The sequence below is a fragment of the Halichoerus grypus genome, chromosome 2 (genome assembly GCF_964656455.1).
Source record: "Halichoerus grypus chromosome 2, mHalGry1.hap1.1, whole genome shotgun sequence".
Lineage (NCBI taxonomy): Eukaryota > Metazoa > Chordata > Mammalia > Carnivora > Phocidae > Halichoerus > Halichoerus grypus.
The window spans coordinates 150,069,072-150,095,512 of NC_135713.1; the positions used below are offsets into that span (position 1 = coordinate 150,069,072).

General features: G+C 58.8%; 1 protein-coding gene and 1 long non-coding RNA gene across 7 annotated transcripts in view; both read left to right on the forward strand.

The window, feature by feature from the left end:
- Window positions 1-5,051: 5,051 nt before the first annotated feature.
- SPNS3 (SPNS lysolipid transporter 3, sphingosine-1-phosphate (putative)) overlaps window positions 5,052-26,441 on the forward strand; it is a 35,564-nt gene continuing 14,174 nt past the window's right edge. For 2 of the 6 annotated variants that reach the window (XR_013445917.1, XM_036078398.2), the window contains exons 1-8: window positions 5,056-5,560; window positions 8,470-8,535; window positions 12,717-12,853; window positions 13,297-13,448; window positions 14,059-14,125; window positions 14,708-14,856; window positions 15,677-15,829; window positions 19,037-19,226. Coding sequence is in view for 5 of the 6 variants with exons in the window: in XM_036078398.2 (XP_035934291.2) it covers window positions 5,320-5,560; window positions 8,470-8,535; window positions 12,717-12,853; window positions 13,297-13,448; window positions 14,059-14,125; window positions 14,708-14,856; window positions 15,677-15,829; window positions 19,037-19,226 (1,155 nt within the window). In the remaining variant the exon portion in view is untranslated. Of the gene's footprint in view, window positions 5,561-8,469; window positions 8,536-12,716; window positions 12,854-13,296; window positions 13,449-14,058; window positions 14,126-14,707; window positions 14,857-15,676; window positions 15,830-19,036; window positions 19,227-26,441 lie in introns of all 6 variants that reach the window. The other 4 variants (XM_078067743.1, XM_036078395.2, XM_036078397.2 and 1 more) reach the window with 4 other exon arrangements.
- On the forward strand, window positions 19,274-26,287 carry LOC144381166 (uncharacterized). Its single transcript, XR_013445918.1, has 3 exons — window positions 19,274-22,174; window positions 23,644-24,484; window positions 24,804-26,287. It is a non-coding gene; the product is annotated as an uncharacterized LOC144381166 (long non-coding RNA).

Below are 26,441 nucleotides of genomic sequence, written 5' to 3' on the forward strand. Positions count from 1 at the left end.
GCACCGAGCACATTCCCCTTGTGCAGCCGGCACCGCGGTCCGTCTCCAGGACCTTCCATCTTCCCAGACGGACGCTCTGTCCCCGTTCCACCCTGACTCCCAGCCCCCCAGGCCCCCGGCACCTCCGTCCACTCTGTCTCTATGCATCCGGCTGCTCCAGGTTCCTCGTCTGAGTGGGACCACACAGCACTTGCCCTCTGGGACCGGCCTGTGTCACTCAGCGTGTCCCACAGGTTCATCCACGCTGCGGCGGGTGTCAGAACGCCCTTCCTTTTCAGGGCTGAATGCTATTCCACGGCACGGATGGGCCACATTCTTCTTATCCATTCACTCGTTGATGGGCATTTAGGCTGTTTCTGCCTTTCAGCTGTTGTGAATAGCGCTGCTTTGAACATGGGTGTGCGGGCATTTGCCTGAGGCCCTTCTTGCAGGACTTCTGGGTGTATGCCCATTGCCTTTTCAGGGAAAGTGATTTTGAGCACGTTAGACCTCACTCTGCAGAGCCCAGACGCTGCAGGCCGGACACCCTGGCTCTTGTGTTGGCTGGGAGGGGGCTGCCCCACCGTGGAGGATCTGCAGCTGGCTCGGGGGCGATCCAGCCCCTTCCTGGGACTGGGGGCTCCAGATCAGACACAGAGTTGTCTTTCCCACCCATCGAAAGCAGTGTTTCCTGTCCATGTGCACGTGGAAATGTTTCTGTTCTTGAGAAGCAGGACTTTTGGCTCCTGGCTCCTGCCTGCAAGGCCTGAAGGTAGCAGCATCTGCCTGGTGGTCCCTGGAGAAATGACCGGGTCTGCTCCCTGGACCCCTCAAGGAGTCTGCAGCCCAGCCGAGAGATAGGCAAGCACACCAACCTGGAAGCTAAGCGGACCTTCTAGGGCCTTCCAAGCGCTCCACCATCCTGACCCCCAGTGTTCAAACAGGGAGGCTGAGGCCCAGAGAGGGACACGTCCTGCTGACACCTCGCAGTGTTGGTACCCAGGCTCCTTGCCCGAGCATCCGGGACTGTGTCGCCCTGCTGGCCCCACCCCCACCCCCGGCTTCGTTGCCACAGCCCCCACTCCAGAACCTCCCCGCCGGGGGACACATCCCGGGTCCTTGGTCGGAGCCCGCACTCTGCCCTCCCGGCTGATGCCCAGCCTCCCTGATTGGACCCATCCCGGGAGCTCTGAAGGCCGGGACGGGGTGGTGTGCTGGCCTGGCGTAGTGAGGGCCGGACCCTGGAGCGGGGTGACTGGGAGCAGCCCGGTCTCATGCTCATAACGTGCAAAGCTCTTGCGTCATCGGCAGGACGCGTGCACCTGCCTCACGCTCCGGGGCTGTACTCACGACTCTACATGAGGATGTAGCTCTGCTTATCATGCGTCCGAGGGCAGGGCCAGGATCGAAGTCCCAGCCGGGGAAACTGCTCCAAAGTCCCGGGCCAGGGAAACCCCGAGCACTTCCTCAAAACCAGGCAAAGTTCTGGGCATTTTTCAAACATGATCTTGTTTACGGCACAACAACCACAACAGAGCCACAGAAGTAGGGGGCGTGTTCTATTATTACCCCGTTTTACAGGCGAGGAGCCCGAGATGTGGAGATCGGAGGGATGCCTGGTGACCCTGCCCCACACACAGGCCCTCGGCCCTGGAGCTGCGCGTGCTCCTGCTTGAGGGCCTGATTCTGAGCTTCCCTCGGCTTTGCTAAGACCACCCCCGCGGGTCAGGTGGTGAGCGTCACCCTCACAGCGGTAATAAAGCCAGCCTCCCCCTCCCCAGATGCTTCCTGTGAGCCCCCGCTCGGGCCAGCAGGGAAAGCTACACGCGCTTGACTCAGTTCATCCGCACAACTATCGCTGGTGAGGAGCCCGAGACCCAGAGAGGTTGCGGACTTGCACGAAGCATGTAGCTCGGAAGAAGCAAAATTGGAATTTGAACCCTGGCTGGTCCGCCAGCAAAGCTCATGTTCTCGACATGTCTCCAGACTGGCTTTTTCTCGGTTTGCTTTAGCTCTTCTAAAAAGTCGAGGTGAAATTCACATAACGTAAGGTTTTAAACATTTCAGAGCATATCACCCAGTGGCATTTGGTACTTTCACAGTGTTGACATCATCACCTCTATCCAGTTCCAAAACATCCCATCGCCCCAGGGGAGACCCCGAACCCATGGAGCATTTCCTGCTCCTCCCAGCCCCTGGCAACCATGAGTCTGCTTTCTGTTTCGATGGACTTAACTATCTGGGATATTTTGTATAAATGGAATCATACAGCGTGTGGCCCCTTGCGTGTGACTTCTGTCACTTAGCATGATGTTTCGAGCGTGTGGTAGCGTGGATCAGGACCCCATCCCTTTTTGTGCCTGGATTGTATTCCGTTGCACGCACAACCCACATTTGCTTTGCCTGTTTTTTGCCTGTTTTTTGGTGGGCAGCAAAGTTTATTGAGCAATAGTAAAGTTTACTGAATGATAGAGTATGAAACTCCCGAAGAGGGAAGGGACCCGAGAAGGCTACCCTGCTTTGCCTGTTTATCAGTTGATGGGCTTTTGGGCTGTTTCCACCTTCGGGGGACGGCAAATAGTGCTTCTATGGACATTTGCGGGCAAGTATTTGCTTGAGTCCCTGTTTTCAACCCTTCTGGGTATACACCCAGGAGTGGAATTGCTGGTCGTGGTGTAATTCTAAGTTTGACCTTTTGGAGAACCACTACACTGTTTTCCACAGATGCCGAACCCTTTTCCATTCCCACCAGAAATGTATGAGGGTTTCAATTTCTCCACACATCCTCACCAAACTTGTTATTATTTTTTTTTAATGAAAACAATTTTAATTCTAGTCATCTTAATGCATATGAACTGGTTTCTCATTGTGTTATTTTTTTAAGAGGCAAAGCATCTTCTGTTACACTATTCCAGTAAGAACAGAGGTAAAGCCAACACAGAGCCCACCGGGTAGCTGCTCAAAGAACATCCATCTTCGTTGTGGTTTTGATCCGCCTTTCCTTAGTGACTAGTGGTAGTGAGCATCTCTTCACGTGCATGTCAGCCGCTTGGACATCTTTGCAGAAATACCTATTCAAGTCCGCTGCCTGTTTTTAATTGGGTTGTTTTTCATTTTGTGCTTTTGTGTTTTTTATTTTGAAATAATTTTCAACTTACAAAAAAATTATAATATGGTTCGGAGAGAAACCCACACAATCTTTACCCAAACTCATCTACTCTTCACGTCTTGCCCCATTTGCTCTCGTACTATCTCTACTTTTTCCCACCCACACAATCTTTACCCAAACTCATCTACTCTTCACGTCTTGCCCCATTTGCTCTCGTGCTAGCTCTACTTTTTTTTCCATGAACCACTTGAGGGTCAGTTGCACATACGGTGGTCTGTTACCCTTAAATACTTCAGTATAAGGGCTTCATCTACGCAACCACGGTACCGTCATCAACTTCAGTATGATCGATGCTGGTGTATGTCTTCCTGGTCTACAGTCTGCATTCCAATCTTATCAGTTGATCCAATAACACGCGTTTCCCTCCAGTCTGGGGTCCATGTTGCACTAAATTATCACAGCTCTTCCATCTCCTTTGCTCTGAAATAATCCCTCGGTCTTCCTTAATCTTTTATGACTGACATTTTTGCATAATACAGTTCCTTTAAGGGGCATCTGGGTGGTTTAGTTGGTTAAGCGTCCAACTCTTGACTTCAGCTCAGGTCATGATCTCAGGGTCATGGGATCGAGTCCCTCGTAGGGCTCCACGCTCAGCTGCGAGTCTGCTTGAGATTCTCTCTCCCTTTGCTCCTCCCCACCATGTGCACACTCTCTCTCAAGTAAATAAATAAATCTTAAAAAATAAATACAGTACCTTTTAAAAAGATAGTGTTCCATACTCTTACTGTGCAATCTAGCAATTGCAATCCTTGGTGTTTACTCAAGGGAGTTGAAACTTGAGCGCACACAGCAACTCACACACAGATGATTCTGACAGCTTTATATATAATTGCTAAAATTTGCAATCAACCAACATGTGCTTCAGTAGATGAATGGATAAATAAAGTGTGGTCCAGACAATGGAATATTATTCAGCATGAAAAAGAATGACTTACCAAGCCATGAAAAGACATGGGAGCACCTTAAATGTATATTGCTGAGTGAAGAAGCCAGTCTGAAAAGGCTCCACACTGTGTGATTCTGACTCTACGGCTTTCTGGAAAAGGCACAACTATGGAGATGGTAAAAACAGTGCTTGCCAGGGGTGGGCAGGGAGGCAGGCAGCTTACAGAGGACTTTCAAGGCAATGAAACTTCCCTGCGTGATACCATTAAGGTGGACACCCATCACACACTTGTCTGAACCCCAGAACGTGCAACATCAAGAGTGAACCCTAACGTAAGCGACAGACTTGGGTGACAACGACGTGTGGGTGTAGGTTCATCAGTCATCACAAACGTCCCCCTCTGGTGGGGGTGTTGATAATGGGGGAGATTGTGGAGGGGGCAGAGGATGTACAGAAAATCAACCTTTTGCTCAATTTTGCTGTGAACCTAAAACTTTTCTAGAACATAGTCTATTAAAAAAAAAAACAGTGTCCCTCAATTTGGGTGTGTCTGATGTTTCCTCGTTAGATTCGGGCCGTGGTGCATTCCTGATTGGAACCCTGCCTAGGTGACATGTGGCCGGCTCAGGGCCTCCGGGGGGGGACACACACAATGCCCTCTGCTCTTGGCGGTGGTGTTACTTTAATCCTTGGTCTAGACATTGCCTGATTCTTCTACTGTATGGTTACTCCCCCCCCGCCCCCGCTACTAATAAACATTCTGTAAAGAGACACTTTGAGACTGTGCCAATATCTTGCCCCTGCCCCTGGATTTCGAGTCCGTTGTCCTTCCGGGGCAGCCCCTCCGTCACCTCTGCCTCCCCAGGTGGGGCACCGGAGTGGGAAAGGTGCTGACCTCGCTCACAGTTGGGTGCTGCTCTCCCGGCCAGCACCCAGCCTTCCCCATCTGGCCCGGCTCACGTCCTGCACTCACAGCCCATCTCTGTGCGGGCAGCCAGACTCTCTTTTGCAGAGCAGGGCTCCGGAGACTCATCTCATTTCCCGTCGCATGAAGCTTCTCTTCCTTGTTGCAGCCGCCGAAGCTGCAGGCGAGGTCAGGGGGACCATCATGTCCTGTCACCCGGGGGAGGCCCCCAGCGGGCTTCAGAGCCTGGGGTGGTGAAACCTTGAGGGCCAGCCTGCGGTGGGCTCAGGAGGAACCTGCGATGAGATGTTCAGCAGTTAGGGCAGCTACTTTGAGGTCGGGGGGCCGGGAACCCACAGGAAGTGACTCGGTGCAGAGCTGATGTGCCTCTGTCCCAGCAGCCATCCTGGGACAGGAGCTTGGGCTGGTGAGGCTGGGGCCATGTCGGCGCAGTGCCGGGAGCCCGGGCCGGGGGGGCACCCTGGGGCCTCGGGCGCAGGTCCGTGCCCCCCTGGGACCGCGTCCGCCCCCTGGAACCTGCCCCGCTGGTGGGCTTGCCTGGCCGCCGCGGTGCTCTGCTACATCAACCTCCTCAACTACATGAACTGGTTCATCATTGCAGGTGAGGAGGCGACGGCGGGCGGCGTCCTGGGAAGCACCTGCTTGCCACTCACTCATGGTCGCCCTGCCACCAGCCAGCACGGCGCATCCACGGTGCCCTCCGTCCTGCAAACTGTCTCCTTGTGGAGTACATCCCTGCCGTTCTCCCTGCTGGAGGGAGTTTCAGCCAAGCCCGGGGGGCGGGGGGGCATCGCGTTCCCAATCCAGCCCCAACCTAGGCCTGTGCACACAGGTGTGGGTGCGCGGTGGCGGTGGGGGCGGCGAGGGCTGCAGGGAGGGCCTTCAGGCGAAGGCCTGGAGGTTCTGGGTGGAATGCTGAGTGAGGTTGTGGAGGGCAGGGCAGCCGGGCCCAGAAATAGCTGGCTGGGTGCTTCTGGGACAGTGGGCTGTGCACAAGCCTTGCACATTTTGACTTCCTTCCTGGAGGCCCCAGGGCTCAACCTGCTCTTCTCGTTACTCACACATTCCCTTAACTCATTCATTCCTTTATTCATTCCAGATTTAACTCTCTTTTCTCTCTTCATCACTGATTCATTCAAGACTGACTGACTGAACGTGAACTATGGGGCTTGGAGACCCAGGGAGGGTCTGTCTGGTGGTTCCGAAGCTCAGGAATGCCCGTGTCGTGGGGCAGAGGGAAGCCCAGGCCGGGCTGGGGTGGGGGTCGGGGTCACCTGCAGCAGCCCTGAGGCCAGGACCCTGGTGCACCAGAGACGGGCTCAGCCCACCAGGCAGCGGCTGTGCGGTGAACAGGATCCGATCTGCAGACACGTGCAGACGCGAGTCCATCTCCGGGGAGGTCAGAGGGCACACACAGACCAGAGCAGGCTGGACATTCGCGGGGCGGCCCCAGGACGGCGACTGAGGGTTCTGGCCGAACTCAGAAGAGGGGGCATTTGGGTTGGGTCTTGAAGCTGAGAAAGTTGGCGAGGCAGGAAGTAGAGTGAGCTGAGGGTGTTGGGTGAGGGGTCGGTGTGGGCACACGGAGTGGGGGTGTGTGCTCTGGGCAGAGGTGACCAGAGGTAGGACAGCAGGGAACTCTTCTAAAAGGGTCTTTGGGGCCAGATCACAGGCTTCGTGCTTGCCAGGCTGGGAGCTCGGGCTTTCTGTTGGGGCAATATGGGGCCACAGACAATTTTTGGGGTGGGGGGACTAGAATGAGATGGGCGCAGGCAGAACAAGACGCGGGGCGTCCAGTTCCAGGGCTATTGCTGTGGAGTAGGTGGAGGCCCAAGAGGGTGTGTGGGTGTGTGGGCCAAGGGCCGGAGCTGAGCGGGGAAGAGGTAGAGAAGCAGGGTGTGTGTGGGGTGGGGGAGTGCCTGGAGCCCTGCAGGCTGGGGAGGCCCTGAGTCTGGCCAGCGGAGGCCCTTCCCTGTTGGGACTTCCTCTGGCTGGGTGGAAACAAGGCCGAGGTTGCTGGCTTGGATGAAGGAGGCCGGGAGAAGTGAAACCACGCAGAGTGAGCGGCAGGGACGGCTGGGGGGCAGGTGGTTTTCACATGCTCTTGTGGGAAGTGGCTCTGTGGGGCAGATGACGGGGGGGGGGGGCGGGGAGGCGGGGTCCACTCAAGGCCCCAGAGGGCTGGGAGGAGCCCAGGAGCAGATAAAACCAGGGGCAAGTCCTCACTGCTGCGGATGAAGGATGAGTGTGATCCTACAGAATTTTTAACTCTTTGCTTTGCTTATTAGTGTTTCTGTTTTTTCTCTCCAACGAATATGTCTTATTCGTGTAATTAAAAGTATTAAAAAGGAAGGAAAGACATACAGGCTGGTACGGTTGCATGCTGTGGTATTCGGGCCCAAAGCCAAGGTCTGAACAAAATTCTCATATGGGGCTTCTCTGCTTCTTGGGCCTTCCCCCGCCTGCTGGCGGGTCTCAGAGGGGTGGGAGGGGGCTGCTCCCCCAGCTCTGAGGGGGACACCTGCAGGGCCCAGCTCAGGGGCTGGGCCCTCCGCCGGCTCATAACTGAATGACAGCGATGATTGCTCGTCTTCCTAATGATGGGGCCTGAGCCTCCCAGCTCAGATAAGCAGGTGCCTCCACTCTGACTAACCCTTGCTGAAGCACTGCCAAAGGCTGAGGGGATTTCGGGGAATAGGGCCTGTTTCCTCTCTCTCTGTTGGGCTGAGTGCCCACTGCATTGGCCTGTGGCCCAGGGAGACCTTGGAGGGGCTCCCGAGGCCCGGCTGGTGTGGAGAAAGAGCCTGCCCCCCCTCAGGGAGTTGGGACCCAAGTGGGTCCTTCTCTGAAGCTCTCACGGGCACCATCTGTCTGCTCATGCCTCTGGAAGAACGTGCTTGCGTGTGCGCATGCGCAGCCCAGGGCATGTGTGTCTTTGTGTGTCCGTGCTCACGCATGTATGTACATCCACGAATGTCTGGAGCTGGTACCTGAGCAGGGCTGCAGCGCTGCATAGTCATTAACACTGTAGTCTAAGCGAGCCGCACACCGTGTAGCAACTTGGAGGTGCCGGTCGCTCTGATGAGGATGTGTACGGCAACCCTGCACACGTGTGTATGCGAGCAGGCCTGCGGCGTGCAGACTCCGTGGGCGTGTGTGTGGGTCTGCGCCTCTGTGGGCACATTCCTCTGGGCATGTCCGTTTGTACGTATGGATGCGGATCTGCCCGTCTGTGCACCTGTGTCCTGGGTGGGTGCTTGTGCATGAACACGGGCGTACGTTTGGGCCTCTGGGATATGTGTTCCCCTGTGTGTTGATGTGCACCCATCTCTGTGCGAGTGTGGGCTTGCATATGCGTGGCGTGGCAGAGAGGGGATGAGAGCAGTGGGTCCAGAGCCACACTCTGTGCTGCGCTGGTCAGCTGGGGCCTATCCCACAGGCGGGGGCAGCTGCCCCCAGAGGCCCAGGAGGCCACTTCCCATGTCCCGAGTGCTGTCCGTCTGTCCACAGGGATGCTGCTGGACATACAGAACTTTTTTCAGATCAGCGATAGCAATGCGGGTTTGCTTCAGACAGGTAAGGAGCGAGTCCCTGCTCTGGAGCTGGGGCCCAGGGCTCATGCTGGAGCAGGGGGTCAGGCTGAGCCCCACCGCGTCCCCTGCGAGGGCCAGTGTGGGTGGGAGGAGGGGAGAATCTGGGCCGAGCCCTGGTGCCTGAGCAGCCGTTTCGGGTTTGAGCGCAGGTGCTGCGAAGGAGCAGGGGCGTGGGGCTAGGAAGGCTCCTGAGCTTCAGATCGTGATGAGCGGTCACTCATCCCTCTCCGGCTCAGCTGGGTGCCCGATGCTGGCTGGGGCTGAGAAGTCCTGCCGCGGACTTTCCCTGAAAAGTCTGGCCCTCAGAACACAGACAGAGATCTGTACTTGCCACATGGGTTCATACGGGGTCTGGGCCCACAGGGCCGGCAGTCAGTCCAGGGGCGGGGAGCAGCCACACCTCCAAGGTCACACACACACACACGTGTGCATGCACTGTCACGGCCTGGGGTACACACCCAACATGTAACTAGCTCACGCGTGGCTCCTCCCTGTGGGCCCCCTCCCCTAACAGTCTGCTACCCCAACATCTCAGAACAAGTTTCTGCGGCGACCCCTAGGGATACACAAAAACTTTCTAGGCACCACATGAGCAGACTTTTGAGAGAATCCACTTACAGACCCTCAAGGCTGTGTTTTTCTTTCCTAAAATGGACCTGCTTGAGAAAAAGTCTCTTGTTCTTCCTCCCTGACTCCCCTTCAGGAAGGAAAACGTCTGTCTTCCCTATTCTGAGTTTACCTTTGGTGCCCCGCCCTGGGGTGGGAAAGCCTCCCGGGTGCCAGACAGAGGGGACCCCCACAGATGCTTGGCTTCTGCGGGGGAGGCCGTGCAAACCAGGCAGAGAGAATGACACAGAAACTCAGGATGTTTACTCCAGGCCACAAGCCCGTGGCAAAGTGCCAAGCCTTATCTGGCTGTCCTGCTGGTGTGACAATCTACTATTTATCTACGATTTAGAATTCAGAAGTGAGATGTTGTCTCATGGATGGGTGTCAACACATTCATTTCAATTAGAAAAAATGAAGCCAACATTTTAACATCTTTCTTACAGGCAGTCAGGCCGATTTGTTGGATTGATTTGGCAAATAAGGACTGGTTTTACTCGTTAGAGCAAATGTCCGTAGATGGCAGACATTTCCCATCAATTGAATGAATGTGATCTGCAGCCCCAAGGATTTGGATGAAAATATAGTTAAAAAATACAATAATGATGGAAATCACATCCTTTGCAACTATTTAAACTTACGATGAAAACGTTTTAAATGTCGGCTGAAAACACGTGAAGGGTACATGGGTTGATAAGCTTCTTTCTTAAAGCACTGGGGCAAAGAGCCCGCAGACCTCTGCTTTAGACCACGTGTCTTTTCCAACCGCTCTTGTCTCGAGGCGGAGGCCAGCAGCGGCTGCTGACCTTCGAGGAGCCAAAGTGAGACCCTCTGGGCTCAATCCCCACAACCTTCTAGATTAAACAGATAATGGTGGTTGAGTCACGATCTGCCTCCCCTGGTCCTCACCTCGGTGAGCAGGATCATTACTACGAGGCCTCCATAAGTGAGATGCCACGGAGAGAGAAGTGAGATGCCACGGAGAGAGAAGTGAGATGCCACGGAGGGAGAAGTGAGATGCCACGGAGGGAGAAGTGAGATGCCACGGAGAGAGAAGTGAGATGCCACGGAGGGAGAAGTGAGATGCCACGGAGAGAGAAGTGAGATGCCACGGAGAGAGAAGTGAGATGCCACGGAGAGAGGAGCGTGTGCACGTGTGTGCACGTGTGGCCTGGGGCTGGGCACGGTGTGTGAAGCGGCCCAGAGAGGTGTGTGGGGGGTGCCAGGGGTTGGAGGCCTGACAACCAGGCTCTCTCTCTCCAATGACCTCAGGTGAATCTTCACCTTCCCGGGTGGCAGTGCAATGGCCCCAAGCCCCACCCCGCTGTTTGTCCACAGGGCTCAGAGTGGAAGAAGCCCCTGAGAGGGCGTGGCTGAGTTGTACGATGGAGCAGACCCTCCCCTTCCAACGGGACAGAGAGGCTCCTGGGGTCGGTCTCCTGATGGATAATATTTAAAACCCACACTGATGTGGCCTTTACCGTGTACCAGACACTGTCTCAAGTGCCCTGTAATATCAACTCATTTACCCTTCACAACAACCCCACAGGGCAGGGATTATTATTATTATTGTGCCCATTTGCCCCATGACAAACCTGGGGCACAGAGAGGCTATGGGCTTGCTGAAGGTCACACAGCTGGGATTCAAATCCGGGCAGCCATCTGTAGAGTCCTTCTCTTCACGCCCTGCTCCTTCATTCCTTCCCCTTTGTCTCCGAAGTCATCTGAATCTGGAGCTGCCAGGAGCAGAGGAGTGCACCAGCATGAGTGTGCCTTCCCCCTGGGGGCAGGCTTCTCCATCTCAGGGCATCTGTGGGGTGAAGTTGTTTATATCCTATAAGGGATCCCTGCCCCAAATCTCATAAAATGATTAGAAGATGTAGGGAAATATTTTTATAACCTTTGGGTAGAGAAGATATGCCTTAAGAAGACAAGAAACAATCCTGGCGGGAGGAAGATTGATACCTTTGAGTACAAGGAAGCTAAACTCTTCTGTATGATGGTGGTTGAAACTATAAACGCAGTTAGTAACAACAATGAATAACATTTATGAGGCATTTACATAAAGGTAGGCACTGCCTTTTATATGCTTTATTTCATTTAAAATCTCCATAACCTTCTGTGGGAGGCACAATTACTGTCTCATATCATTGATTCAAGGGGAACAGAAGAGTTAAGGAATTTGCTCAAGGTCACACAGCTAGGCAGTCTTTGGTTCAGGATGTGAGCCCAGGTAGTTTAGCCCCAGAATTTGCATTGTAAATCCTTAAAACAAATATAAAGGACTGGGAGACATGATTTGCAAACCACAGGGAGCCCGATAGGAAAATGGGCAGAGGACGTGAGCACAGGAAGCTGCTCAGACTCACTGGACATAAGGACGATGCAGATTAAAACATCAGCGAGACACAGTGTGCTTTTCAACCGTTAAATGAACAAAAACAATATGATTGATCCTATCAAATGTCAGCAAGGGAGCATGAACTTCTGTGCCCGTGTAAATGGATACAGCCTTTTTGGAGGCCTATTTTGGCAGTAGCTATTAAAATTCTAAATACCACTGACACCAAAGACCATTCTCTGTGGAGTATTAGGTCGAACCATATTAAATTGCCGTTTTTTTGTAGGTCAAAACTGGCCTAATTTCTGCAACTGCATATGGCTCAGCCTAATACTAGAGCAGGTCGGGGGGAGTGGGAGGGGCTGGGAGGGGCTGGAACCTGAGCTGGGACGAGCCTGGACGCTCATTAGGCTCGGGCCATGTCAATCATCTGCGCTCAGCGAATGGAGGCCCAGGTATGGGGCGGGGCCTCTGGTGGAGGCGGGTCCAGGCCGCCTCGCTCCACCTGCGGAGGGTGGAGGCGGTTTGGAGCCGCGAGGGTACCTATGCGCACGGCAGAGTCGTGCAAAAGCGTGGCCGTTTCTTTGTCCTCGCAGAGCAGCAGATGTAGTCACTAATCCAGTCGCCAATTCAGAAGGGTTTACTTTAAAAAATGGTACAAATACAACCGACAGTGTCAGGGGAATGGTCTACCTACTTCGGAAAACCAGGGCTTTTCCAGCCTCCGGGAACGACCGCTCCTTCTAGACCCTGCTGGTCTGCAGAGCAGGCCCGGGCCGACCTCCCTCGCCTCCCGCCACCCCGCCCCCAGCAGGGGTGTGAGAGCAAAGTCAGACCAGCCCCGCCGGGCGCGAGGGGGGGGGGGGGGGAGTTGTGCAAAGACAGGGTCCTGGTGGGGAGCACTGGGGGCCCCCTGTGCTGCTCCAGGACAGGCTCCACCTTCACTTGGCGCTCAGCCTCCCAGGCGCTTGGGGGGCTGCTCGGAGGGGTGCACAGTGAGCGAGCCCAGCCCCTCAGCTCTTCCTCCAGTGACTCTGGCGTTGGGTTATGTGTTAGGCGGGGATGGGGGCTTCACCGTATCCTTTCCTCCTCCTGGCCCCCACCCACTGCCGGTGCCAGCTTGTGGCATCTGAGCCAGGTCCCTTCTGGGGGCCTGCGGGCCCGTCCGCCTATCCACCACAGTGGGGGACGCATGTGACCCCTGCCTGTGCCCCCAGTCTTCATCTGCAGCCTGCTGCTGTCTGCACCTGTGTTCGGCTACCTGGGCGACCGGCATGGCCGCAAAGCCACTCTGAGTGTTGGGATCCTGCTCTGGTCGGGGGCAGGCCTCTCCAGCTCCTTCATCTCCCCCCAGGTAGGTCCCCTCACCCCTGCAAGGCCCCCGGGGTCCTGCCCCCACCTGCTTCCTCCCTTGGAAAGCGGATGGGCCTGCCTCCATACATTCCGGGCTCCCGGCTCGCTGCAGGGTGCCTTCCAGGGCCTAGAGAGCACCTCCTTAGATGCTCTCAACGGGACCCTTCCTCTCCTGCACCTCCCACTGCTGCCTGTGACCGCTTCTGTCTGGGGAACCCGCCTGCCTGGCAAAGGTGAAGCCCAGAAAAAGGCTTCCCCTGGGCCTGGGGCCCCGGTGCTTGCAGGCACCAGCAGGGGGCACCCGTGTGATGCGGGGGGGTCCTGGGCTGGGAGGCCAGCCAGGGGTCTTTAGCCCCATCCCCACCTCCTCCCCTGGGGGCACGTGTCATCACTCCGGTCCCTTGCCCTGTGGGTGATCCCGGACTCACTGGCGTCTTGTGTCAGCATTCCTGGCTCTTCTTCCTGTCCCGGGGAGTCGTGGGCATAGGCTCGGCCAGCTACTCCACCATCGCGCCCACCGTCCTGGGCGACCTCTTTGTGAGGGACCAGCGGACCCGAGTGCTGGCCATCTTCTACATCTTCATCCCTGTTGGAAGGTTGGTACCACCCAGGACCCACTTCCCTAGGTGGTAGACTGAGGCCCACAGGAGCCAGAACAGAAGCTGGGCTGGGGATCGGATTGGAATCCCAGCCTGCCTCCTTCCCTGCCACGTCCGTTTACCTCTCTGGGCCTCAGTTTCCTCGTCTGTACAGGGAGGCGAGAACACTGGCCAATGGGCTGTGTTAAGGGTTAGAGATAATACAGGTGCTCCCTCTACCCTAGGCCTGCTTGGGGACTGTGTGGGGCTGGGCCAGGCACCCCCCGAGGGGGCGGTGTGGGTAGGTCAGAGTGGGATTTGCAATCCAGCCTCTGAGCTCTGATCCAGGTTTCCTGGAACCGCCTGACTCAGGCAGGGCTGAGCCTTGGGTCCTCAGATAGGGCGGCATTGGGCAGTGGTGCAGGGGACGGGCCTGGAGCCAGAGGTCACCAGTGACCTGACTAAGGGCAGTGGACATCTGGGCCTCACGTGGCTCACTTTTTCCGTGGCAGGGCTGTGAGTAGCAGGAAGCCAGCTCCTTGGGGTGGGGTGCCCCAGCACAGGCTGGCTTGGCAGCCTTGGGCCTGCCCCCACCCTCACTGCCCATCCCCCCGGCCCTCTGTTGCAGCGGTCTGGGCTACGTGCTGGGGTCGGCCGTGTTGCAGCTAACTGGGAACTGGCGTTGGGCCTTCCGAGTGAGTCCAGCCTCCTCTTCTTCCCTCCGATCCCCCTGGGCCGGCAGGGACTTTCCAGCCTCCAGTGGCCTTAGCCACTTGGCACGGTCGCTGGCGCCATGGGGGGTGTCAGACATTGGGAGCTCAGAAATTGGATGGAACACGACTGTGGAGGTCACAGCCCTGGGTTCAGATGCTGGCTGCTGGGTTTGCTAGCAGGGTGAGCTCAAGCCAGTGGCCTGTAACGTGGGTGGGGTGGTCCGGGCTGCATCATGGAATCTCGGGGAGGGACAGACAAGGGTGGGAGCAGCCCAGGGTAGGACGGGCCTGGCGGGTAGAGGTGCTGAGTCCTCCTGATCAGGCTCATGGGCCCCAAGGGAGTAGTGTCTACTGCACACATTAAAGGAAGTCCCAAGGGGACCCTACTCCCCAGAGAGACTGTACTCCTAGGTGTGAGGGCGCAGCCAAGAAATGAGCCCCCTGCCCCACCCCCAGGCACAGAGCCTCCCAGACACTGGGCCACATGGCTCGTCACCGGCAGGATCTCCTGGCTCCAGGGCGTGTATGTGTGGTCCTGAGCTTCCTGGGCCCTCCCATGCCCAGGTCATGCCTTGCCTGGAAGCCGTGGCCTTGATCCTGCTTATCGCGCTGGTTCCAGACCCGCCTCGGGGAGCTGCTGAGAAGCAGGAAGAGGCGGCCGTGGGGGACCCGAGGAGCAGCTGGTGTGAGGATGTCAGGTACCTGGGGAGAAAGTGAGTGTCCTTGCTCCTCCCTGCACGTCCCTGAGAACCCCCGTCTGCCCCAGCAGCCCTGCCCTGCCTCTCTCCGCCTCCAGGGAGCCCCAAAGTTCATAGTCTTCTTCCTCCTCTGAGCTCCCACTCACCAACTGAGGTGCCCCTCCCTCACTTGGAGGCCCCCTTCTCGCTTTGCCATGCGACAGGATGGGGGCTGGGAGGGAGGGAAGGGGGAGGCAGTGTGAGTTTTGACTCTGGCTTGGCCACTGCCTTATCCCCGAGTGACCTGAGACTTGGAACTGTACTCCCCTCATTTATTCAATGGATGTGATTCTCCCAGGGTTGCCGGGAGGATGCTGGGAGTTAATCACTCACCTCTGCAAGCCTGTGGGAGTGCGTCCATCCTCTGTCCCAGGCATGGGTGTGGGGGCAGACAGGAGTCAACTGCACTCCCAGGCCTCATGATTTACTGGAATGTGGGGCGCGGACGGGACCCAGCTCTCTTTGATACACAGCCATGCGACCCGTGGAGGGCACTTGGAGGAAGGTGGGGGCAGCGGGGACAGTGCCCTGGAGAATGTGCTGTTGGCTTTGGGCCTTCTGGGATGGGGAGAGCTGGCCCTGCAGCGAGGAGGGAGGAAGGCCCAGCGAGAAGGCAAGAGTGGAGGGGGTTGTGCAGGACTCTTAGGCAATGTCGGTGAGGATCCGGAGCCTGGAGCCTCCAAGCGCCTGGGTGACCAGAGTTTCCAGGCGTGGGGGCAGGGCCTGACAGGAGCCGCTGGGCCCTGCAACCCCAGCCCTCGCCCGGGGGTCTCAGCCAGGACACTTTCTCTTGCAGCTGGAGTTTTGTGTGGTCGACCCTCGGGGTGACCGCCATAGCCTTTGTGACTGGAGCGCTGGGCTTCTGGGCCCCCACGTTTCTGCTCGAGGCCCGTGTAGTACATGGGCTGCAGCTTCCCTGCCTCCAGGATCCGTGCAACAACCAGGACAGGTGAGGGGCCTCCGGGAGGCGTGGGCCCCTGGCCCAGGTCAGGGAGCTCTTGGCAGGCAAGTGCTCAGGCAGTTCTGAGCCCCAGAGCTCAGTGTCTCAGTGCAGAACCCAGGACTTGGGACCTAGGCGGCCCAGCAGGCCAGGATCCAGCTCTGGCTGAGCTCCTGGGGCTCTGGGCGGCCACAGGCCAGCAGCCTCGTCTCCTCTGGGCCAGTTTCCCCACTCTTGGGCTGCTGTGGGGGTCCGGAAGGCACTTGGTAGAGGGGTGAGCCTTCTCTGGGGCCTGTGGGGCCTGTGGGGAGATGGGACTTGCAGCGTGAGGCCATTTTACAGATGGCAAACTGAGGCACTGGGATGTCTCGTCACTTATGGGGCTCAGGCAGTTCACACCTGCACTCATGTGTTCTCTGCCTCGTCTGGGGCACCAAGCGTCCCGGGAAAGCTGCCAGGATGTTGGGGTGGAAGATAAAGCCACACGGAGGGCAATGTCCCGCTCCCTCCTCATCCTGCACTGTGCCCAGGCCGACACCTCTCCAGCTCAGCCCCGGGCCCCCGTTACTCCCTTTCTCCTCCTCCTCGTCTCCACCTTGCTCCTCAGTCCCTGCGGCCCTGCTCCCCGAGGCTCAGCGACATGGGCTGTGGTGCGTGACACCTGTGTTCCCCCCTTCTCCCCGGCCTCCCCTCTGTCTCCATATCCCCCACTGCAGCCCAGAGGGGGCTTCACGGGATGTCCAGAATGTCCCACGCCCTCTCACTTGTCTGTGCCTCGGCCTGAGCTGGGCCTTCTGCCTGGAGCTCCCTTCCCTTTTCCATGGTTACTTCTTAAGCGATCACGTTAGTTCAGGCCCGAATGAGGAGCATTTTACCTGAAAAACCCTCTGAGGGTTTATGGTAATAAACCCTATTGTTCCTGTATTATGGAATGAGGAGATGGAAGATCAGAAAGGTTAGTGAGTTGTCCAAGCAACAGAGCCAGCCTCAAACCCATCTGACCCGAAGCTGGTGCTCCTAGTGCCACATCCTGGAGCATCTGGAGCCGCCTGGGGCTGCTGGTGACGTGAACATCCGCGGCCTCCTGGTACACAGCAGGTGCTCAGGGGACGCATCAGGGAAGGGGTGAGGGAGGGCGTCCAGTGAGATTGTGCTGCTGGCCTTGGCTCTACTCCTAGCTTGTTATCTCCTGGAGACAGAGACCGGGGCCTCAAAGTCCCACGGCAGCCTGGACACACGGTTGGGGGGGGGGTCCCGCGGCAGCCTGGACACACGGGGGAGGGGGTCCCACGGGATCCTGGACACACGGTGGGGGGGGGTCCCGTGGCAGCCTGGACACACGGGGGAGGGGACCCACAGCAGCCTGGACACACGGTGGGGGGGGGGGTCCCGCGGCAGCCTGGACACATGGGGGGGGTCCCACAGCAGCCTGGACACACGGGGGCGTGTCCCGCGGCAGCCTGGACACATGGGGGGGCACAGGACTCACATTCTCGTTTGGCGCTCGCTGGCTCTGCATCCGTGGGCCAGTCAGTTCCCCTTTCTCAGCTTCGGCCTCGTCCTCCGACCTGGCTCCTCATGGACCCCATGTGGCCAACGACGTCCTAGGGCCCACATGGCAAGTGGCCCAGGCGTGGTGTTTAGAACAACCGAATTGTTCTCCGAGGTCCCGAGGCCAGGCGTCCAGAGTGGTTTCACCAGGCCAGAGCCAAGCTCTGCCAGGCCGCACCCCCTTCAAGTCCCCAGGGGACCGTCCTCCTGCCTCGTCCCCTCTGGGTGCTGCCGGCGTGCCCTGGCTTGTGGCCGCGTCCACGGTCTCTGCAGCCATGGTCCTGTTGCCTTGTCCTCTGTGTCTCAAGTCCCCTTTGGCTTCCCTCTCATAGAGACGCTGGTGGCTACCTGTAGGGCCCCTCGAATATGGACCCTTAACGTAATCCCAGTGACAAAGTCTGTTTTGCCATAGAAGGTAACAGTCAAAGGTTCCAGAGATTAGGACACAGACATCTTGAGAGGCATTATTCAGCCTGCCACAGAGTAGATAGAAGTCCCAGTGTCGGGGTTCTGCACCCACCTCAGCTATTACTACACCCTCCGTGGTTGGGGTAAGCCCCAGGGTGAGGGTGCGGCAAGGGCAGGAAGCTCCAGGACACAGGACTCCAGCTCAGGCTCTGGGAGTTCTGGGACGGGTGCATGAGCAGCACATTTATCTGTGCTGCTAGCATGGAGTCAAGAAAGTAAGCCAAAGCCGGTGTCTGTCCTCCAGGACGTCACAGTCTGGTGAACGACCTTGATGGTGGAAACACAGAAGGTGCTCTGGGAGCTGAAGGGAGTGAAGGAATCCGCAGAGGGGCAGGGGAAGGCATCTCCAGAGAGGGGATATTTGTGAGGGGTCTTGAAGGATGAGTAGAAGTTTGGTAGGTGGGAAAACTAGTGAAGAGTGTCCAGATGGAGGAGTGGAAGTCTGAAGTGGGGACAGAAACTCGTCTGGGGGCAGAAGAGGCTGGAGCTGGGGGACGGGGTTGAGGTCAACCAGGGTCAGACCATGAAGGGCCACGTTCATCATAGTGAGTTGGCACAAATCCAGTGGGTGTCTGAGAGCCGGTGGAGGGTTTTCGGCAGGGGTCGGGCAGATCTGTATTTTAGAAAGCACCCTCAGGGGACCCGTATGGAGTCTGCTCTGGAGGGACAGCTTTCCCCAGGGGGGGTTCAGGGGGCCAAGTGCAGCTGAAGGAGGGCCTGGGAGTGCAGTTAGGAGGGGGCAGCTTGAGAGGGTGCCAAGACCGCGTGGAACAGTGGGGTTCAGGAGGGCGTGGGCAAAGCTCGATAAGGGCCGGGGGATCCTAGGAGCTCAGTAAATAAATGTTCCCGTGCCTCCATTCCCATTTGTGTGGGGGCAAGAAGGCGAGGAGGTTGGGGCCGGAGTGGGACAATTGAGATTTCTGAGGGGGGCAGGTGGGATGCTGAGAGGTTGGAGAAGCTCACTGGAGGTGAGGCATGCTGGGCCGGTCACCCCCATGGCCGGTGACGTCCCCAGGATGAGGCAGGAACGGGGATGGGGGGAGGAGAGTACACGGGTCAGGAGCCTTGGTTCGGAGGGACGGGGAGGGGCTCACAGCCACATTCCCTGTAGGTACTCGGTCCTGCACGGGGGGCTGAACCCCAGGGCAGGGCTGACCCCACCTGGCTGACTGACCCTGCTCTGTTCTTTGTCCTCAGCCTGATTTTTGGGATTCTGACTGTGGTGACTGGCATCATTGGGGTGGTCCTGGGAGCAGAGGCTTCAAGGAGGTACAAGAAGGTCAACCCGCGGGCTGAGCCCCTCATCTGTGCCTGTAGCCTGCTTATTGCTGCCCCCTGCCTCTACCTGGCTCTCATCCTGGCCCCGGTCACTCTGCTGGCCTCCTATGTAAGTGAGGGCCCCTGGGGCGGTGGGGGGGGGGCTGGTGTGTCGCTCCCGTTCACATGGGCTGATACTGCGCCCGGTCTCTACTTCTGTCTATCACTCCTCCCGGGGAGCATTGGGCATCCCCATTTTACAGATGTGTAAACTGAGGTTTACCAGGAGTAGCAGAGCTGGGAAGGAACAGAACTGGGATTTGAGCCTGAGCCCTTCTGACTCTAGAGTGTGTCCTCTGAGCCGCTGGTTAACACTTTGGTTGGAGACAGTGGGACTCGTTCATTCCTCGAGGATGCTGTGAGCTTGAGGAGACTTAGGGTACGATGAGGGGAGTGAGGCCCAGATCGGCCACGGCCACGTGCCGGTGCCACTGTAGAGTGCCGGTCTGACACCATCCCATGTGCCCTGTCACCAGGGTGAACCAGGCCCACCAGGGCCAGCGTGGCCACGCCAGCCACAGGCTCATGCCTCCCAGCCTCTGCCAAGGACGCCCTCCCCTCCTGGGCATCCTGAATCCTCCTTCTGCAAGGCCCAGCGCAAAGGCTTCTTCTCCAAGAGCCTTTCCAGACCATTCTGTGCTCATGCTTGGGCTCAGGCACCGTGGCGTATGGGGGGGCTGTGTGCACCCCCACACACACGTGCCCAGCAGTGTCCCTGGCTCCTCACACCCCGGCCCTGATGGTCCCACCCGTGATTCTGCCCCCGCCAGACGGATTCCCCTCCCCCTCGCATCCCGCCCCAAGGCCCTGGGGTCCCCCGTCACGCATACAGATGCCCCTGAGCAGGCTGGACTCAGAAGGCACGTCACCAACGGCTTTACTAGTCTCCTACCCACGACCAGACCCCACAGATCTTCAGTTACGCTCGTGAACTAAAGAAGCCTGGTCCCATTTCAACCCAAACTTTGGTTCTGCTTCCCAGTACTCTCTGTCCAGGCCCAGAACACGGCACCAGGGCAAGAGGGAGCTGCGGTTGGTTTGGTCCCGCTCGGCCCACCTCCACTCTGTTCCCCAGGGCGGCCCTCCCTCCAGGCTGGGCGAGGACAGCCCGAGATGGGGCAGGATTCTCTGAGTCCAGAGTCGCTTTGCTGTGGCCCAGACTCTGGCTGGCTCTGCGCTCGGGGGCGCTCTGTGGGTTCAGGAGCTCTGGTATTTGCATCGTCTGATCCTTGGTGCAGGTGACCCTGTCGTCCCCATGGCACGGCCTCCCTCTGCTCAGCTCCGCGGTGGCCCCTCCGGCTGTTCCTGCCCGGACCCTGTCGCCGGTCCCCTCTCGTGACCCTCGGGCCCTCCCCGTCCATGGCGACTGTCAGACTCCTGCATGTGCTTGGGATGGGCCTCGGCCCTCTTGTCCTCGCGCTCCCGGGTGACGTGCTGGGGTGCCCCCGCGGTGCCCTCTGGCGCGGGAAGGTCAGCATGTCGCTGGCGTCCTCAGTCTGGGGGTGGGCCGCCCGGAACCCCTCCCCAGCATCCGCACTCTTCAAATGAACCCTCCGCAGCCTTCCCTCTATACGCCGGGGTGGGGGCGCTTCTCTCCTGAGGCCTGAGGGCGGGGCCGGTGCGTCTGTCGCGTGTCCAGCCGTGGGTGGGCTCCTGCCGAAATCCCTGGAGAGCAGACAGGCCCTGCGCGTGCTCCTACGTAGCCCTCACGGCACCCTCGCGGGGAAGGGCTTCTCACGCCCACTTACAGATCGGAAGACTGAGGCCCAGAGACAGCAACATGGACAGTGGGACAGACGAAACGGAGAGTCAGCCCACAGATGCCGTACTCACCCTGTCGCCCCCGGGGGAGGAGCAGAGCCTGGCGTACACTAGGCGCTAATAAGAGCCGGGGTTCCCACTGACATCCTGGCGGAGGGAGCGGAAGACGGAGAGGGGGCTGTGTGGGCCCGACCTTGCGGGCAGATGGAGGCCCATCACGGGCCTGTCCCTGCATCGGCTGGGGCCGCGGACCCCTGCCAGCCCTGCTTCTGCCACGGTCTTGGTTGGCTCTGGGAGGCGGCTCCTTGGCTGTGTTTAGGGGACACAGCTGTCTCCCCCTCTGCAGCCGGGCGCATCTCCAGAGCTGGATGCCTCGTCTGGAAGTGACATTGCGCCTGGCTGACAAAGCCAGCCGCAGAAATTCTTCTCGAGGCCTGGCCAGGGGTGAGGGGCTGCGGGGCAGGACGGCGGGCAGGCCCGGGACGCGTCCCGCCTCTGGTGCTGGGAAGCCGCTCCTTCCCGTGGCTCGTGTTCGGGCCTGGTGGGTACCGGCGGCACTGAGCCCCCAGGCCAGGCTCCAGCCTTCCGGGAGCAGCGCGGAACCTTCCAGACCTCCTGAGCAGGAGCCCGCTCCGTGCTTCCGTCTGTGCCTCTGATGTCTAACCGTCGTTCGGGCTTGAGATCCAGGCCCCGGCTGCTTCCCACCCGCCCAGCTCCCGTCACAGAACCCTCCCACGTCCAGGCCCACGCTCCTCTCCCGGTCCCCTCTGCCTGGCGTGGCGCAGGCCTTCTGTCTTTCTCCAGGACCCAGGCCAGGAGCCGCCTCCCGGGCTGCTCGCCTTGCTGCTCACCTACCACGGTCTCTCTTCCCCACGTGGCCGGTGACACCGCGGACCTTCCCGGGCTCCTTGGTGCCTCTGGAACCCAGTCCGGCTCCTCCTGTTGGCGCTCGAAGCCCTCGGGCAACTACCCGGATGGCCCTCGCGGCCGCGTCCCCCAGGCAGGCCCCTCCTGGTTCCCTCCCCGCCGCGTCCCTCCGCGGAGCTTCCCTGACCGCCGGGCCCCACCCTCGCTCCCCTCCTGGTGCTCTCAGGCCGTCTTCCTCATGCTCTGACCGCTCTCCCAGCCCAGGGGTCCAGGGCGGTTCCCATCTTCCTCAGTGCTGGGCCCGAAACACAGTGCCAGGCATTCACATCATTCAGTCATTCAACAAACACCGAGGGCCTGCAGAGGGGCGTGCTGGTTTAACTGCGGCAGGTACGGCAGCGGATAAGGACTAAAGCATCTCTGTCCTTTGGGGGTTACATCCTCGCCGAGGGAGGCAGTGGGCAGGCAAGACAGGAGTGCGCTTCAGGACGTTTCGGAGGATGCAGCGCTTGGGAGTGTGTGGGGGCGGATTTGTGTGGCCGCGGGCTCCCCGGGAGGCGGTGTTGGGCGAAGACATGTGGGCGGTCCTGCAAGGAGGTGCAGGAGGGCTGGTGTGGGTCGTTAGGGTCCCGGGGCAGATGCACACCTGCTGGGTCTGGGGAACCGCAAGGACCCCGTGCTTAGTGAGGAGGGACGGACGGGAGGACAGGAGGTCGGGGTCGCAGGGGGCCTGCATGCGTCGGCTGGGACCGGCTTGGGCTGAGTGAGGGGGTCTGTCGAGGGGCCCGCGCGGCTTGTCCTTTACCGATACGGTGCGCTGATCGCCCTGTGTTAGCCAGACTTGCGTTCCCGGCGCGGACCCTGTCTTGGCCACGCCTTCGCCACCGGAGATGCTGACGTGGGCTGTGGCGGCGACCCCACGGAACGCCCCGACAAGTCCTTCTTCCTCTTTCATTTTGGGAAGAGTTTGGGAATGATTTGTGTTAATTCATCTTTAGACATTTTTAGAATTCACCGGTGAAGCCATCTGGTTCTGGGCTTTTGTTTGTGGGAAGTTTTGTGGTTACTGACTCGGTGTTTACTTGTTATAGATCAATTAAGGCTTTTTATTTCTTTTCTGTCGCTTTCGATAGTTGGCGGCTTTCTAAGAGTGTGTACCTTTGTGTAAGCGTCTGATTTGTTGGTGTACGGTTGTTCGTAGTAACCGCTTCCAGTCTCCGCGAGGTCGGCAGGCGTGCGCCTCTCCCACCCTGGTTTTAGTGACCTGTCCTTTCTTCCTGGTCGGTGTCAGTTCGCTGCCAATTTTGGTTTTATTGATTTTCTCTATTGTTCTTCGGTTATCGGCCCACGTTTAGTAGGATCAGTCTGGTTTCTGTGGACACAGGCGTGGGCGGCGCTAGACCATTGCCCTGACCTGGATGGGGCGGCGCGGCCGCGAGGCGTGGGCCAGAGCCGCCCCACGGAGGCGGGAGGCGTGGGTGGATCACGCCTGGTGACTCCGTGTGGGGTGTGAGAGAACGCGGAGGTGCGGGGACCTCTCTGCCCGGGAGACCGGGAGAGGGCCGTGGCAGGTGCAGTGGGTTTGGAGGACGCAGTGGTGGGAGGTGCTGGTGGGGACTTAGACGTGGAGTCTGGAGCTGGGGGTCACAACGTCACCCCTGCAAACCTAACGGGTGGGGACTGGCTGCGGCCCAGCAGGAAGCACCGTTGGCAGGTCTGGGGGACGTCCGGGGCCGATGTCAGAAAGGGTGTCCAGAGAGGGCTGAGGGATTGACTTGTGTTCAGAAGAGGAAGAGTCACTTGGGTCTCTTCCATCCGTCCATCCGTCCGTCCGTCTATGTACCCCTTTACTTCCCCAGATTCCAGGAAGCAAACCGGTTCTTCCCGCACTGTCTCTGACCATCCGGGGGAGACGGATCTGGCTTCTCGGGAAGGCGGGCCCGTGTGCGCGTGCGTGCACCGTAAGGTGAATCCATTCAGGTCGTACATACGCGTGTGGACATGTGTCTTGTGTGTGTGCATCTCTGTGGGCCTACTGGTCGCGCCGTATGTGGACTGCACGTGTGTGTGTGCAGTGTAGGAGCGTGTCTGTGTGCTGTTCACGGGCCTGTGCATGAGCGTGCACACGCGTGTGTGTCCAGGCACCAAGCGTCGTGCGCACACGCGTGTCGACCCACTGCTCCGTGAGGAGGGATTTGGGGCAGCGTTGTGTGCCTGCCCCACATTTCTAGAAGTAGGGGCCATGCTGTGCTGGGTGTTTCCTGGCGGTGAGGTTCCCTGAGCTCATGCAGTCTATTCTGGGGCCTTCCCGGGGAGCCCATGCCCGGAGCCCACCTCCACAGAGAGCGTTCCATCTCTCCCTCCCTCCGGGCCCCTTGGCAGGGGAAGCGGGCTGCTCGGCTGTTAATTAGGATCCAGACACGCACAGCGGGTCTTGGCTCACACCCCCTTCCTTGGCCTCTTTCCCAGAGCTACTGCCCTTCAGAGGAGAAGGGGTTTATACTCGGAGCCCAAGGTAAGGGCTCCACCATTACCGGCCCGGTGGCTGCAGGACGCGGCTGGATGTCAGCCACCCGCCTCAGGTGGGCTTTGTGGTCCAGATGGAGGGGCAGGAGTCGGGACGGGAGTGCGTGGGCATCGAGGCTTCGGGAAGACCTGGACGTTGTTCCTGCATCTGCACTGCGAGCTGTGTGAGCCGGGGTAAGAGCGTGGCCTTGCTGAGCCCCGGTTCTTGGTAACGTGGGGTGCTAGTCCCGACCTCTCGGTTTCCCTGAGGAGCTCAATGAGCTTCCATGCCTGTTCTAGTCACTATGGGATGTGGTGAAACCCAGCAGTTTTAAAACAACAGAAACACTTGTTTTGCTCATGAGTTTGCCGTTTGGGTGGGTTGGGGGTGGGGATAACTTCTCTCCTTCCCACTTGAGGTTGACTGGGGGGCTGGGGCGGGGAGGGCCGGACCATCAAAGGTGGTGGACGCTGGAGCTGTCGGCAAGAACAGCGGCCTGTGACCTCCCCGCAGGGCCGGGGCTTCCTCACAGCATGGCGGCCGGCCCCCAACGACGAGGGTCCCGAGAGGGCCCGGTGACGCCACGTTGCCTTTATGACCTGCCCTTGAAAGTTACACAGCATCACTTCTGAGGGAACAGGTGGATATTCAGTGGCTGTTTGGGGTAAATATAATCTGGGCTCCTCCGGGCACCCAGCCATGAAGCCCCACAGGTGTGGGCCACCCTCAGGGGGCTTCTAGTCCCACCTGCTCTTCCGGCCTCACAAGCGAGAAACCTTGGAGTGGGGTCTGCACCCTCAAACCCCTGTTGGGCCCCGAGGGCCTCAAGGTGCAGAGCCCAGCAGGGTGAGGTGGCTGGGAATGAGCAGAAACGTTCGCTCACTTATCAGATACTTCCCGAGCACCTCCGTGTGCCATGCACCGTTAGGGGGGAATGTGTTCTGTGGAGACTAACAGAGCAGGGAAAGGGGACAAGAGGAGGGACCGGGGCCGGGCTAGGTGGTCAGCGAGGCCTTGCCGAGATGGTGACACCTCAGTAGCAGAGTGAGGAACGGAGCTGGGTGGACATCGGGGCACGGTGGGGAGGGAGCAGCCGATGCAGAGACCCTAGGGGGAGAGCATGGCCGGTGTGCTTAAGGAAACCTGGTGGGAATGGGTCGAGCTGGGGAAGAGCAGAGGACGTAAGGTCAGAGGCAACGGCCATGGGGTGCAGAGCCCTGTCCACGGAACAGGCCTCGAGCGTGAGAGAAGTGGGAAATCATGGCAGGATCTCTAGCACAGACATGAACTGATCTGACTCATGGTTTTGTAACAGTGACCTGTTGCTGCGTAACAAATCACCCCCAAAACAGTGAATTGCTGTTTCTTACGATTCAGTGGGTTGGCGGGTTCCACCTGTGCTCACTCACGTGGCCACCTGGGCCTAGAAGAAGGCATGGGCTGGACATCCACGTTGGCCTCCCTCCTGTCTGTCTGTGGGCTCCTGGGTTCTCCTCTGAGTGGACGCGTCCTCTGCTGTGTGGTCTGCCTTCCCACAGGGCTGTCTCAGGGCAGCACTCCCGGAAAGCATGGATGGAGGCTGCCACGGCTCCCGAGGCCAGGCCAGGAACAGCACCGCTGCCTCCGTATCTTGTCGGTCGGAGCAAGGTGCAGGCCAGCCGGGCTCACCGTGCCTGTGCAGGGTGTGGACTCCAAGATGCGTGATCACTGCGTGGCCACTGTCTTCCCTGTGATTTGACACGGCCTCTCTAGAGGCCGTGTTGTTGGCAGAGTGAGAAAGGACAAAGTCAGAGACAGGGAAACCCATGAGGAGGCTTTCCAGTAAGACAGGCTTGAGCGGCTTGCGGCGTGGGCCCAGGTGGGGTGGAGGAAGTGTGGAGAAGGGGTCAGATTCTGGGTGTGTTTGGGTTACGCGCTGGGTACCGGGGGAGAGCGGGGAGGAGCCAGGGTGACCTGGGTTTCGGCAAGCCATCCGAGGGAGCATTGCCAAATACCGATCCGGGACGCTGAGGGGGGGGCAGGGCTCTGTTCCAGAGGGGGGGGGATTAAGAATTCGATTTTCGGGGCGCCTGGGTGGCTCAGTCGTTAAGCGTCTGCCTTTGGCTCAGGTCATGATCCCAGGGTCCTGGGATCGAGCCCCGCATCGGGCTC